Source organism: Acipenser ruthenus, chromosome 27 (genome assembly GCF_902713425.1).
Source record: "Acipenser ruthenus chromosome 27, fAciRut3.2 maternal haplotype, whole genome shotgun sequence".
Taxonomy (NCBI): domain Eukaryota; kingdom Metazoa; phylum Chordata; class Actinopteri; order Acipenseriformes; family Acipenseridae; genus Acipenser; species Acipenser ruthenus.
In genome coordinates, this window is record NC_081215.1 from 14,807,265 (window position 1) to 14,821,933 (window position 14,669).

Here is a 14,669-nt window from a genome sequence, read left to right on the forward strand (position 1 = left end):
CCACAGTAGCCACCCCACTCACTGATATGACCAAGGCAAGGGAGCCAACAATGGTTGAATGGGACAAAAAAGCAACTAAAGCTTTTGAAGCCCTAAAAGAAGCCCTCTGCAGTAACCCAGTGCTGGTGGTCCCAGATTTTGAAAAAGAGTTCATTGTCCAGACCGACGCTTCCGAGGTCGGGTTGGGAGCTGTCCTCTCACAAGAGGTAGGGGGCGTAGAACATCCCATCCTGTTTCTAAGCAGAAAGTTGGAACCAAGGGAAAAAAACTATTCTGTAGTGGAAAAAGAGTGCTTAGCGATAAAATGGGCCCTAGAAAGCTTAACATATTACCTACTAGGGCGCCACTTCACTATTATAAGTGACCATGCTCCGCTCTCTTGGATTTATAGGGCCAAAGACAAGAATGCCCGGGTGATGCGGTGGTTTTAAAGCCTCCAGCCATTTAATTATGAAGTGGTTCATAGGGCTGGAAAAGAAATGGGGAATGCTAATGGTTTGTCCCGAATGTACACATTTTTTGCAGCGGTAGCCCGACCCAGGGGGTCGAAGCTAGGGGGGAGGATATGTGACAAACCAAGGGGCCGTGTTATAAATGGCAAGTATGTGAGGGCAGAACTGCTAACAGGGCTCTGTCCTCTCACTGGATTGCGACCAGAGGGGGGACTACAATTCGCAAAATGGCCGCCCCAAAAAGACTACAAGCCCCAACAGCCAGAGTAATGTGCCGAGGCGTGGCAGCCACACCCATAACAGTCATGGGGTGTGGTCGGCCAATATAAAAAGGGTCAACACAGACCAGGAAGGGAGGAGAGAGAGTAGAAGGTGGTGAGGCATTGGGGGAGTGTGCTATTACTGTTTTGTGGATTTTTTTTATTGATTTACTGTGTATGACCTGGACTGACTAAGAACCCTACTGGCTGTGAACTTGATTTGTACAGAGAACCAGATTTGTGAACTGACCCTTGATATCCCTGACCCTGTGGGCCGTGTGTCCAACACGGCACAAGGTAATAAACATACAAGCACCGTCTTGTTGGAACAAACTTTATTTGTGACTGTACCTTCTTGTGTGTGTCTCCCATACTGATTTGTGTACAAGTTCGCTTACCCAGCAAGAGCTTTGTCACAAATATATATATATATATATATATATATATATATATATATATATATATATATATATATATATACAGTGCCTTGCGAAAGTATTCGGCCCCCTTGAACTTTGCGACCTTTTGCCACATTTCAGGCTTCAAACATAAAGATATGAAACTGTAATTTTTTGTGAAGAATCAACAACAAGTGGGACACAATCATGGAGTGGAACGAAATTTATTGGATATTTCAAACTTTTTTAACAAATAAAAAACTGAAAAATTGGGACGTGCAAAATTATTCAGCCCCCTTAAGTTAATACTTTGTAGCGCCACCTTTTGCTGCGATTACAGCTGTAAGTCGCTTGGGGTATGTCTCTATCAGTTTTGCACATCGAGAGACTGAAATTTTTGCCCATTCCTCCTTGCAAAACAGCTCGAGCTCAGTGAGGTTGGATGGAGAGCATTTGTGAACAGCAGTTTTCAGTTCTTTCCACAGATTCTCGATTGGATTCAGGTCTGGACTTTGACTTGGCCATTCTAACACCTGGATATGTTTATTTGTGAACCATTCCATTGTAGATTTTGCTTTATGTTTTGGATCATTGTCTTGTTGGAAGACAAATCTCCGTCCCAGTCTCAGGTCTTTTGCAGACTCCATCAGGTTTTCTTCCAGAATGGTCCTGTATTTGGCTCCATCCATCTTCCCATCAATTTTAACCATCTTCCCTGTCCCTGCTGAAGAAAAGCAGGCCCAAACCATGATGCTGCCACCACCATGTTTGACAGTGGGGATGGTGTGTTCAGGGTGATGAGCTGTGTTGCTTTTACGCCAAACATGACGTTTTGCATTGTTGCCAAAAAGTTCGATTTTGGTTTCATCTGACCAGAGCACCTTCTTCCACATGTTTGGTGTGTCTCCCAGGTGGCTTGTGGCAAACTGTAAACTACACTTTTTATGGATATCTTTAAGAAATGGCTTTCTTCTTGCCACTCTTCCATAAAGGCCAGATTTGTGCAGTATACGACTGATTGTTGTCCTATGGACAGAGTCTCCCACCTCAGCTGTAGATCTCTGCAGTTCATCCAGAGTGATCATGGGCCTCTTGGTTGCATCTCTGATCAGTCTTCTCCTTGTATGAGCTGAAAGTTTAGAGGGACGGCCAGGTCTTGGTATATTTGCAGTGGTCTGATACTCCTTCCATTTCAATATTATCGCTTGCACAGTGCTCCTTGGGATGTTTAAAGCTTGGGAAATCTTTTTGTATCCAAATCCGGCTTTAAACTTCTCCACAACAGTATCTCGGACCTGCCTGGTGTGTTCCTTGTTCTTCATGATGCTCTCTGCGCTTTAAACGGACCTCTGAGACTATCACAGTGCAGGTGCATTTATACGGAGACTTGATTACACACAGGTGGATTCTATTTATCATCATTAGTCATTTAGGTCAACATTGGATCATTCAGAGATCCTCACAGAACTTCTGGAGAGAGTTTGCTGCACTGAAAGTAAAGGGGCTGAATAATTTTGCACGCACAATTTTTCAGTTTTTTATTTGTTAAAAAAGTTTGAAATATCCAATAAATTTCGTTCCACTTCATGATTGTGTCCCACTTGTTGTTGATTCTTCACAAAAAATTACAGTTTCATATCTTTATGTTTGAAGCCTGAAATGTGGCAAAAGGTCGCAAAGTTCAAGGGGGCCGAATACTTTCGCAAGGCACTGTATATATATATATATATATATATATATATATATATATATATATATATATATATATATATATATATACAGTGCTTAATTTGTAAATCGGGAGGTCCCGGAACACATAGTGAGCGTGAGAGGAGGGGTGTTCCGGGGGGCTCTGAGGTATGGAACGCATGAGAAAAAAGTGACAAACACAATGTAACTATAACCTGTGTTAAGGTGTTATCTTTAGCCTTGGCTACAATGCTTGCTGCCGCTAAATGGGCCTTGGTTCGGGCATGTTCAAAAACCTTTTTTCTAAGGGCTCTTTGTTGTTGTTTTTTTACGTCGGAGGCAGAGGATGTTACTGTACATTCCACCCACTCTTTTGCTAGTTTCATCCCTCCCTATGATTAATACTTTTAAGTCATCTTGAGTAAAGTCAGCCAAATTACTAAATAATATTAATAATAATAATAATAATAATAATAATAATAATAATAATAATAATTGAGATATACACCTCATTTCCAAAATAAATAAATACATCTACTGGTATTGTAACGTTATTGTACCCAAGGCTTAATTATATAACTTGTGATTACATATTTGACCTTGAGGAATGAACGTATTTTATACATGACAATTTACAACTACGGTTAAATATTTTATAATTTAATAATGACGGCGATTCCCCTTAGTCCACAAGGTGAAACGTAGTATCAGCTACGATACAACAACCTTTTAGGAGGATATTGCACATTCTAATGGATGACGTTCTTAAACGTCTATTATATTTTACACGCACATTAAATAAACATTTTCTAAATGTTATTTTACTGTGTTAAACACTAAAAAATACTAAATATATACACGTTTAAATTTTGTTTTTATAAAATATACATGTTGCGGTTATGGGTGTGCTTCAACGTGTGATTGATTACATGACTAGTAATCCCAAAGATTTACTGGATAGAAGAGGAATTGGGCAAACAGTGTTTTGCTATGTGCTGAATAAATACCACGGATTAGTTCCACAAATACCACTCGTTCGAGCCTCTCTTTTTTGTTTTTCACAACAACAATGGGTGACTCCAAATGTATAGAAAAAAAAACACATAAGAAATGCAATTGACTATTTTTTTTTTAAAGATTACATTAAATTAGATTAGATTGATACTGATGGCTAAACAATGCTAATGGTTCAATCTGTTATGTTATCTCCAGTATTCTAAATATATATTATTAATTTTTTAAAAACTATATTTAATTTAATGTTTATGAACCAAGTCAACCAAATATAGATTCTCCCTAGCTTTTGTGATGTGCAGTTTTTTTGTGATCTTTCCGGTTCAAATAAACCTACGTAAACAATCTTAATGCGGTCTAGAATGATTGTTTTTGTGTCATTGAATCAGTGAATCAAATGAACGAAATGAATCGATTCACCAAACTAAACTGAAACAAATTAATCGAGTCACTAAAAATAATCGAACTGCCCATCACTAGTCCTCCCCGACCCCGTCCCCGTCCCCCTCTCCCGCCGAGTCGGACTCACTAGTGGCCTGCTAGCTAGTGGAGGACGTGCCGGTGGTGATGCTGAACTGGCGGGATTAAGCGCAGACAGCGCTGCTATCTAAGGCATCGCCATCAGGAGCAGTTTCTACGGTGGCCCTGAAGTGCAAAACACAAGCAAATAAAAAAATACAAACCAAAAAATGTGTTCCTGCAATTAAAAAAAACGACTGCAAATACAAAAACAAACCCAGCATCTTAAAATGTGCGACAAACACAAAAAAACGCGTACATCTTAAAATTTGTGTACAACGCAAAAAAACGCGTACAGCTTAAAATGTGCGACAAACACAAAAAAACGCGTACATCTTAAAATGTGCGACAAACACAAAAAAACACATCTTAAAATTTGTGTACAAACACAAAAAAACGCGTACATCTTAAAATGTGCGACAAACAAAAAAACACTTACATCTTAAAATTTGTGTACAAACACAAAAAAACGCGTACATCTTAAAATATGTGTACAAACACAAAAAAACGCGTACATCTTAAAATGTGCGACAAACACAAAAAAACGCGTACATCTTAAAATATGTGTACAAACACAAAAAACCGCGTACATCTTAAAATTTGTGTACAAACACAAAAAACCGCGTACATCTTAATGTGCGACAAACACAAAAAAACGCGTACATCTTAAAATGTGCGACAAACACAAAAAAACGCGTACAGCTTAAAATGTGCGACAAACACAAAAAAAACACATCTTAAAATTTGTGTACAAACACAAAAAAACGCGTACAGCTTAAAATGTGCGACAAACAAAAAAACACTTACATCTTAAAATTTGTGTACAAACACAAAAAAACGCGTACATCTTAAAATATGTGTACAAACACAAAAAACCGCGTACATCTTAAAATTTGTGTACAAACACAAAAAACCGCGTACATCTTAATGTGCGACAAACACAAAAAAACGCGTACATCTTAAAATGTGCGACAAACACAAAAAAACGCGTACATCTTAAAATGTGCGACAAACACAAAAAAACACTTGCATCTTAAAATTTGTGTACAAACACAAAAAAACGCGTACATCTTAAAATTTGTGTACAAACACAAAAAAACGCGTACATCTTAATGTGCGACAAACACAAAAAAACGCGTACATCTTAAAAAAAAAAACAGCACCATACAAATCAAATCCTATAACGGAAATGACATAAACAAGTGGGTGTGAAAAGACTAAATCAGATCTCTGATTGGATGAACATTTACTCAGTTACTGTGATCCTGGACCGTGGAAGCTGCCGTCTTTGTACACTTGGGTCTCTCTCTCTCTCTCTCTCTCTCTCTCTCTCTCTCTCTCTCTCTCTCTCTACATTTTTTTCTTTCTATAAAAATATAGAATCACGATTTTTAAAAAAGAAATATTATTACCGTGGTAAAGGGGGGACTGAACAATGGCGCATACAAAATAGTAGCCTGCATTATAAAAGTGTAAAAGCGCGGAGCTGCCACATCACTACTACAGTCTATGTACAGCAGCTATTTTATAGATATGAGTGATTACATAATGGTGTAACTTTATGAGGGATTCTGTCTTCCTTTTAAGAATTCCACGGTCCAGGATCACAGTAACTGAGTAAATGTTCATCCAATCGGAGATCTGATTTAGTCTTTTCACCACCAACACCCGCCCACTTGTTTATGTCATTTCCGTTATAGGATTTGATTTGTATGGTGCTGTTTTTTTTAAGCTGTACGCGTTTTTTTTGTGTTTGTCGCACATTTTAAGCTGTACGCGTTTTTTTGTGTTTGTACACAAATTTTAAGGACAGCAGTGTGGAGTAGTGGTGAGGGCTCTGGACTCTTGACCGGAGGGTCGTGGGTTCAATCCCAGGTGGGGGGACACTGCTGCTGTACCCTTGAGCAAGGTACTTTACCTAGATTGATCCAGTAAAAACCCAACTGTATAAATGGGTCATTGTATGAAAAAATAATGTGATATCTTGTAACAATTGTAAGTCGCCCTGGATAAGGCGTCTGCTAAGAAATAAATAATAATAAGATGTAAGCTTTTTTGTGTTTGTACACAAATTTTAAGATGCAGGCGTTTTTTTAATTGCAGGTAAGCTTTTTTTTAATTGCAGGTAAGCTTTTTTTTAATTGCAGGTAAGCTTTTTTTTAATTGCAGGTAAGCTTTTTTTTAATTGCAGGTAAGCTTTTTTTTAATTGCAGGTACACATTTTTTTGTTTGTCTGTATTTTTTTATTTGCTGCACTTTTTTTATTTGCTTGTGTTTTGCACTTCAGGGCCACCGTAAGTTTCCCCCTCATTTTTGATTTGGCTTTCCTTTCCCACGACATGTTTCAAATTCAGTAGCGACGACTAGCCTAGGCTACGTGACGTGATCACGTAAGGATCTCTCACTAGCTCACCACCACTGTTTCAAGATCAGTTACTTACCCCGCCGGCCCGCCCCATAATCTCTATGTACAAATAAGAGAGCAGGTCTGGAATCGGTGTGGCAGGATAGGATGCGCTTTTACTGGGGGGCGGGAGAAATAACGAGGAGGCAGAGGCAACTTTAACTCTGATCGCTTTTATTAGAATGTTTACAGTGCAAACAGTGGAAAAAATAATAAATCATGCCGCGAGAGGTACCGGATCCGGACAAATTAGGTGCCGGAACAAAAAAAGTAAAATCTGAGAGGTGCCGGATCCTGTTCCGGCAGGATCCGGCTCAAATTAAGCACTATATATTTAGTGCTTCTGAAGCTGTGACATCACAATGGCAGCAATGACATCACAGTCTCAGACCAGCACTCAAGGAAAGATCATTCTGATGAAATACATCCATCGATTTCACTGTCAATGTCCAACACTTCTAGCTTTGTAACTGTTTTTTCTTTGTTGAATTGATATGACTCCAACAAGAACTGGCACTTTCTACCAATGGATTCCAAAACAGTGGCTCAGATTGGTGAGTGTGAAGAAAAGCTTGAAATATTTATCTATTAAACATACGATAGACAAAGAGGAGGAGATGTGATACTCTTTATTGGACGAACCTCTTTTCTTTGTCTAATACCTTTCTGTCTATTCTTCCTCCAGCTAAAAGCCATCACTCTCCTGTACCAGCAGAGACACTGTGTCCTGTTGGGCTACTTGATCTTCCTGAGCTCACTCCTCTTCCTCTGTGAAGTTCCTCTGGACCCTCCTAACCAGTATGGCTCTATTCTAAACATGAGCTCACCAGTGACTCTTTCACCCTGGAACCACAACTGCTCCTCTGAGCCTCCATTCTTGGTCATCCTCGTCACAAGCGAACCTTACAGCTTCATAGTCCGAAAAGCAATCCGCTCAACTTGGGCTAAGAACAGAGTAGTTGCTGGAAAACCTGTGTTGATTATTTTTCTACTTGGGTCCTTCCCTGGTAGCTCCATTCAGCAGGTGGCGCTAGCAGCGGAGGACAGGGTTTATGGAGATGTTTTACAGAGGGACTTTGTGGACTCTTACTACAACCTGACGCTGAAGACACTGATGGGCCTGCAGTGGGTGGCCCAGGCCTGCCCTGGGGCCTCGTATGTGTTTAAAACAGATTCAGATGTGTTTGTGAACATTCAACGGCTCCTTCCCCTGCTCCTGAGAAGGGCTACACACACACATCTCTACACAGGCAGGGTGAGATATTCTTTACTCCTTCCCCTGTTCCTGCGAAGGGCTACACACACACATCTCTACACAGGCAGGGTGAGATATTCTTTAGTCCTTCCCCTGCTCCTGTGAAGGGCTACACACACACATCTCTACACAGACAGGGTGAGAGATTCTTTTAGAATCTGGTTGATTTAGCTGCTGAAACAAAATCAACTTTGTACTGGTTGCTTTTTGTGATTAAAGTTTCGATTGTGGCAAACAAAATAGTTCCATACATTTTCTTCCTCATGCAAATCTATTTGTTATATATGTCTCAAATGTGCAGTTTTTAAAGAGACACGTTTTACTAAACATGTATTTTCATTTTAAAACATGGTATCTGCTACTTTTCTAGGTTAAAGAAATCTATGTTTGCAAACCCTGCTTTTAGACTGTCTTGCACTTCCTGGGTCATTTCACCTGGTGGGTGAAACTGTCCCCACCCCTTCACTGGCTTCTTTCCTCTCAATACCCAATCAGCTGCTTCCCCCACTACTTGACATGCTATCTCATCCACTAAAATGCTTTGACCCAGGGGATACTGCTGGGGTTAAATGAACAATGAAGTAAAGCAGTAACAGACTTCCTGGTAGGTAAGGCAAGCGACGTGAGAAACGGCCTTTACCTTGGTGCAGTTCCAGATGTCTGTTTTAAATGAAGGTACATGTTTGCTATAAGCTTCTTTCTAAACTGCACAACTGCATATTCCACTCAAGGATCCAACTGTACAAAACTTTATCCACAAAGTTCTACTTAAAAAAAAATTAACTGGCCTGGTATTCTGTGGCCTAGGTCAAGGGTCAAAGGTTTCTCACAATATTTTTCACAATCTTAAGAGACATATTCTCACAATATGTCTCTTAAGATTGACCTGTTGTTGTGTATAAGCTTTATCATGCTTTTACAACGGGACAGAGACAGATGGATTCAATTAGTACATGTTGTATAATTGATGTATTTCAGGTCTCTTTGGAGGGAGAACCGGTCCGTAACCCCAACAGTAAATACTACGTGAGTAAGACCGAGTTCCCCTTTGACTACTACCCTCCCTTCTGTTCGGGGACAGGGTACGTCCTCTCAATGGACCTGGTCTGGGACATCCTGACAGTCAGTCCAACTGTCCGTGAAATCAAACTGGAGGACGTCTTCATAGGCATGTGTCTCAACACACTGGGGGTGCAGCCCAGCTACCTGAGCTCCGTGCAGGTAAACACTATTCAAATATCTCTCTTAACGAGAAGGTACACCATCAAACACAAGGTCTATAAAAGAGTAAGTAGCATCTGCTGTCATTGGAATTGTTCTTTATAGTTCTCTTGAAATTGTATGGTTTTTGCAATCATTCGGAGCAGTTCTGGGTTCAGTTGCTCCTCCAATACTGAGTTCTTGTTATTTGCTAAATCCGTCAGGGACAAGGCTGGGGCCCTGCACATGTGAAAATGTATATATTGTGAGTGGTGTAAATATCTACTGTGTTATTGTAAATAAAAAATTACATCCCTGCAAAAACCATGTGCAGAATGTGGTCAGACTCAAATGGATAGCTTTGCCAATTTGAGTGTGACCACATGTATAAAAGAGGAGCCAGCTCCTTTGTTCAGGGCTCATGTCTGAGCAGCAGCTTGTGTGGTCCAGTGGTTAAAGAAAAGGGCTTGTAACTAGGAGGTCCCTGGTTCAAATCCCACTGACTCACTGTGTAACCCTGAGCAAGTCACTTAACCTCCTTGCACTCCGTCTTTCGGGTGAGACTCCTGTCTCCTGGGTGTGCTATTCCTGTCATTACCTGGCTTTGAGTTGCTTTGAGCTTGTCTGGAGAATCCTAAGTGCCGGGACTGAACAGCCTTCCTCATTCCATTCAAATCATGTGAACATGTGACTTTTCAACTCCCTCACCCATTAGAGAGAGCAGGTGACATAATTGAAAGATTACATTGCCACATCATTTTAATAGAATGAGGAAGGATGTTAGTCCCAGCTCTTAGGATTCTCCAGGCAAGTTTAAAGATAAATGGATATTTAGAAAACTTGATAACTCAGTATTGGACCATCAGAACCCAGGATCTGCAGAATGAATGCAAACACAATCACATTCCAGGAACCCTCCCTGCTGTGCTGTTCATTCACTATGCAGGCTGGGTCTCAGACACTAGAACTAGTAGATTTGCAGGCATCGTCGTTACTGAAAACTGAATTAATTAACAAATAATTCAGGTCCGCCTACATGTGTCCAGAGAACTACGCGACCATGAAGAAGCTGGCTCTGTTTGTGCTCTCCATGTTTGGATCTACTTACACCTGCGAAGCGGCTTATTCCACAATACATGCAATAAAACAGATGCTCGAAACAGGCTGACACAAGAATCTTTGGAGGACTGCTTATGTATCGCCGTCACGTCTGTCACACCTGCTCTAAAGCTGATGGCAGAAGTGCCATTTTTCTCATTAAATTTGTCATAACGCAATGAAGCATTTAAAATAAAAAGTGTATGCTACTTTTGAATTTTGTTTGTTATTCTGCGTTCCTGTCTATGTAGGAAAGTGTCATTTCTCAGTGAATTTGTCAGAATGCAATGAAGCATTTAAAATGAAAATTGTCTGCTACTTTTGAATTTAGTTTTGTTCCTCTGTGTCCCTATCTATCACATGAAGATTCCAGTACCATAGCGAGGCATAAAAGTATCATCGCAATCAGCAAGTACAGATGAACCCACTTTATATCATGATTGCTGTGCAGGCATAATTAATGATATAAAGCGGGTCATGATATCAACCGGGTTTCACGCTTGCCTATGAAAACTCATGACGAGAGCGAGAAAAAAAGAAAGAAAACTAACAGTGAATTAAAGAGCAGTGTTTTATTTTGTACAGCTAGTAGTTCTTTACATTTAAACAAATACATATAGTTTACTACAGGACAAATACGTTTTGTATCATTAACTGGAATGAAACAGTTTGTGTCATTATCTAAAAAAAAAAAGCATGAATTGTCGACTGATGAGAGCTACCAGTTAGGCATTGCACTTGTTTTTTTTTTTTTTTCTGCATTTGTATAAGACTGACTATGTTAAAGAAGAAACATTCGTTGACGTTGGTGCTTTGTAATTGTAACTGAACTGTATCCCGTTAAGACCGCCCACACAGCATTTGACAGGCTGCACAAAATGTCAGTTTATCAGCCGAGATGATTGTTGGTTGTTAGTTGAGTTGGAAATGATTTATATATTGTGGTTACTTAGTAAAGAATGGCCACGCAGCATTTGTCAGGCTGCACAAAACGTGACAATAAGCAGGTTTGTGAGCTGATAGTTTTTTTAAGAACCTATGGTGCATGGCGAGTGGTGTCATACAGGGAATCCCCCATGACAGCCCCCTTGTTGTTAATATTAAAATAAAATGAAGTTCCGCTCTCGTCATAGACATATAGAGAACTAGACCCCCGCCAACGGCTGACTTGAGTGAGATTTTGTAGCGTGCACGGGGGAATGCACAGTTGGGCTGGTAGGTGACGTAATCGCACAAGAAGACATAAACCCGATTATATGCTCCTTTCAAGGGAGCCGGCTCTTTTGTACAGCGGTATCGACGCTATGCTTTAGTGCGAGAGGTCCCGGGTTCGCGCCCGCCCTCCGCCTGTGTGTGGATTGCCTTGCCCAGTGTGATGCGCCTGCCTGCGGGAACCAAGATCGCTATATTGGCGTCAGAAGTGGGATGCAGGAACCCTGATATGCACTCGTCGGACTGTAGCCTGGTTAGCAAGTCCGGGGCGGACTTGAGGCTGGCAGGGGAGAGTGTAGCATGCACGGGGGAAGGCAGCAGTAGGGCTGGTAGGTGACGTAATCACACACAAAGACATAAGCCTGATATATGCTCCTTGCAAAGGAGCCAGCTCTTTTGTACAGCGGTATCGGCGCTATGCTTTGGTACGAGAGGTCCCAGGTTCACGTCCGCCCTCCGCCTGTGTGTGGATTGCCTCACCCTGTGTGATGCGCCTGCCTGCAGGAACCAAGATCGCTACAATATATTTAAATTAAAAGTTCTGGAAAACAAATAGAACCAACGTGATTCAGTACATTACAATAATACATGAATAATATTGTTTGATGGAAAATTATATTCATTTCATGTATGTAAATGTATAAAAATGTATGATTTCAGCAAGCGTTCATTTCTGTGTTTATGGTTTAGAAATGTGCTGCTTTGTCCCAGGAAAAAACAATTACAAGAAAAAATACTTGGTATGATGTTTCCACCACTGAAGAATTAAAGAGTGAAGACGACGACTCTCGCTTAATGAAAAACTTATCCCAAAGTGTCTCTCAATTATTCATATTCTATTAAGAACAAGGTAAAAATAAAAAAAGAAAACTAAATAAAGCTTACGTGGTGTTGTGCATGCATTATTTTTTAATTGGAAATGCTTCTACCTTACCTGTAAAGGTTTCCGTGCTGTGTTTCTTGCTGCCCAATATACAAAAATATACTTTTAGGGATGTTTTTCAAAGTTGGTTGCAATTTTAATAATTCAAACTTGTGTTTATAAGTTTTTTTTTATTATTCCTGTAAAGCTACTGTAACTGAATTAATGAATGAATGAATAAATTGTCTATGCAAAACGCTGAAAGGACAGTTCAGAATGACCAGGCTTCTGGTTAGGAACAGGGCCTGAGAAGAACCATACACCATGGTTCTGACTTCCGCTCACAGCCAGAGCAGGCTTGGTATTTCATTTATTCTATGCATTACCATTGCAGTAGAACATTCTAAAATGAAGTGTGTAAAAAAACAAAAATAAAACCTGTCTGAAACCGATAGGCCATTGAGGTCTTTCATCCCAGGTGACACTGCTGCACGTGATGCCAGGCAGACCGTATCCTAGCAACCTGAGCAACTTGACTGTAAAAGCTAGCACGGGGTAAGATGCATCTACTGACTTTTATTGTTTCCGACTGGAAAGAATGAAGATAAATAATTTCAGGACTGCAGCCAAAAATGTAAACATACTACTGAGCTTTGGTATAGATCATGTTGCCTGAAGCAATTCATAATGCCGTAAAAATACTTTAAATTATTTCACGTGATCTGGGAAGATAAGGAAACAGCACAGGAGCGTCAAGTACATCTTATGTGTATTGTAAGTTATATGAATAAAAAACAAACAAACAGCAAGACCAATTATAATGTAGGACGGTTATCACCATAATTGTCTACTGTATAGTCTGGTATTGAAGCTAGTAAAGTAGCTGCATGAAACGATTATCAGTGTTATTGATTAATCTATCGACAATTGGTTTACCGGTAATTCACCATGCTGTAGCTGTATGTAGTAGGTGGCCAGCGAGCTAAACGGATGCCTGTAGGGCTGGCATGCTGACATCCACGGCAGAGCTCCTTGGTGTAAAGAGGCAATTGGCTTGCTTGTGAAATCGGGCCTTCAGTTCTCCTGAGCTGTTCTGGGGGGGACGTAATAAATTGGGGAGAAAAGCAGGCGTAAAATAAATGGGCACTCTAAATTTAAAGCAAAGCAGAAGCAGTAACCGTAGTGATTTGTGCTTTGTCTGCAGGTGTTCTACAATTACATGGTGCCCTTCCACCCATGTCCATACAGCCTGCTGGTGACCTCGCACGGGCTCAGGCCTGCACAACTGCACTGGGCCCAGAAGGCAGTGGAGAGAGTGAGCCGGGACCGCTGCTTCCAGGAACAACTAGCTGACCTCAATGTGATGGGGGAGATCTGACAGAGGGAGGGAAGGAGAGAGGGATGGAGGAAAGGGTTCAAGATAAGACTTGTATTTCGATTGACTTGGATTTTTTTTTTCTTCTTAAGAATTCCAGCACATTTTTAAAAAAGTTAAAAAACAACAGCACTTTTTTATGGTTATAAGTTGTTCATAAGAACACTCTTCTGTTTCTTGGGATTGATAATAAATGATTAGGTATTGTGTAGGGTGTTCCTTATTGTAACAGATATGATTTTTCACAATTTGAGCCCAAACTTTTCCCTACACGTGACTTGTTAACTTCCATCAGCCTGAACAATGTGACTCGCCATTGTGTTCTCATGCTTCTGTAAAGATGCTGCTGCTTGTCCTGATCACTCCAGGCATTGTAGTCAAACTGACCCCATGGTCTAGTTGCAATGAGACCATGTGATCTACCAGGATGCACCATGGGTAGCATGTATTTGAAACGGATCATAAAGTAATGTCAGATTAATAAAAGAATCTCAGCACATAAAAGGGAACCAGTAATAATGTTTAGAAAAACAAATAAGAGGTAAGACATTTTAGTCTGCTTTGCTTTAAGCATTTGTTTTAGACTTTAATTATTAGGATTCCATCACAGCTTGACTGAAATACACCAGGCAGATAGTCAAGATCAGGAATGTAATATCCTATTTTGTGAAATCTCTATCATTCTCCGATGTTGATTCTGCCTAGATGATAATCAATGTCTAAAATCTTTCGGAAGTGAACATTATGTGCAACTATAATTTCTTCCCCCTCTACAACTATGACAAATGAAAAATCTCTTTATAATTGCAGTTTCCAATAGGACTAATTTGACAGCTGCACAATCCTAGTGTTTTTTCTAAACTACCTTATTTCAGAAGCTTTTAGAAGTGGTTGAAAATTACTTTTTTGCTGGAATAGTTATGCTAGTACA

The 14,669-nt window shown here is 40.2% G+C and overlaps 1 protein-coding gene across 1 annotated transcript; it reads left to right on the forward strand.

The window, feature by feature from the left end:
• Positions 1 to 50: 50 nt before the first annotated feature.
• On the forward strand, positions 51 to 13,741 carry LOC117431995 (beta-1,3-galactosyltransferase 5-like). The gene is made up of 4 exons (XM_034053362.1): positions 51 to 206; positions 7,422 to 7,991; positions 8,970 to 9,212; positions 13,568 to 13,741. Exons 1-4 carry the CDS (start codon positions 51 to 53, stop codon positions 13,739 to 13,741), a joined length of 1,143 nt encoding a protein of 380 aa, XP_033909253.1.
• The last annotated feature ends 928 nt before the right edge of the window (positions 13,742 to 14,669 follow it).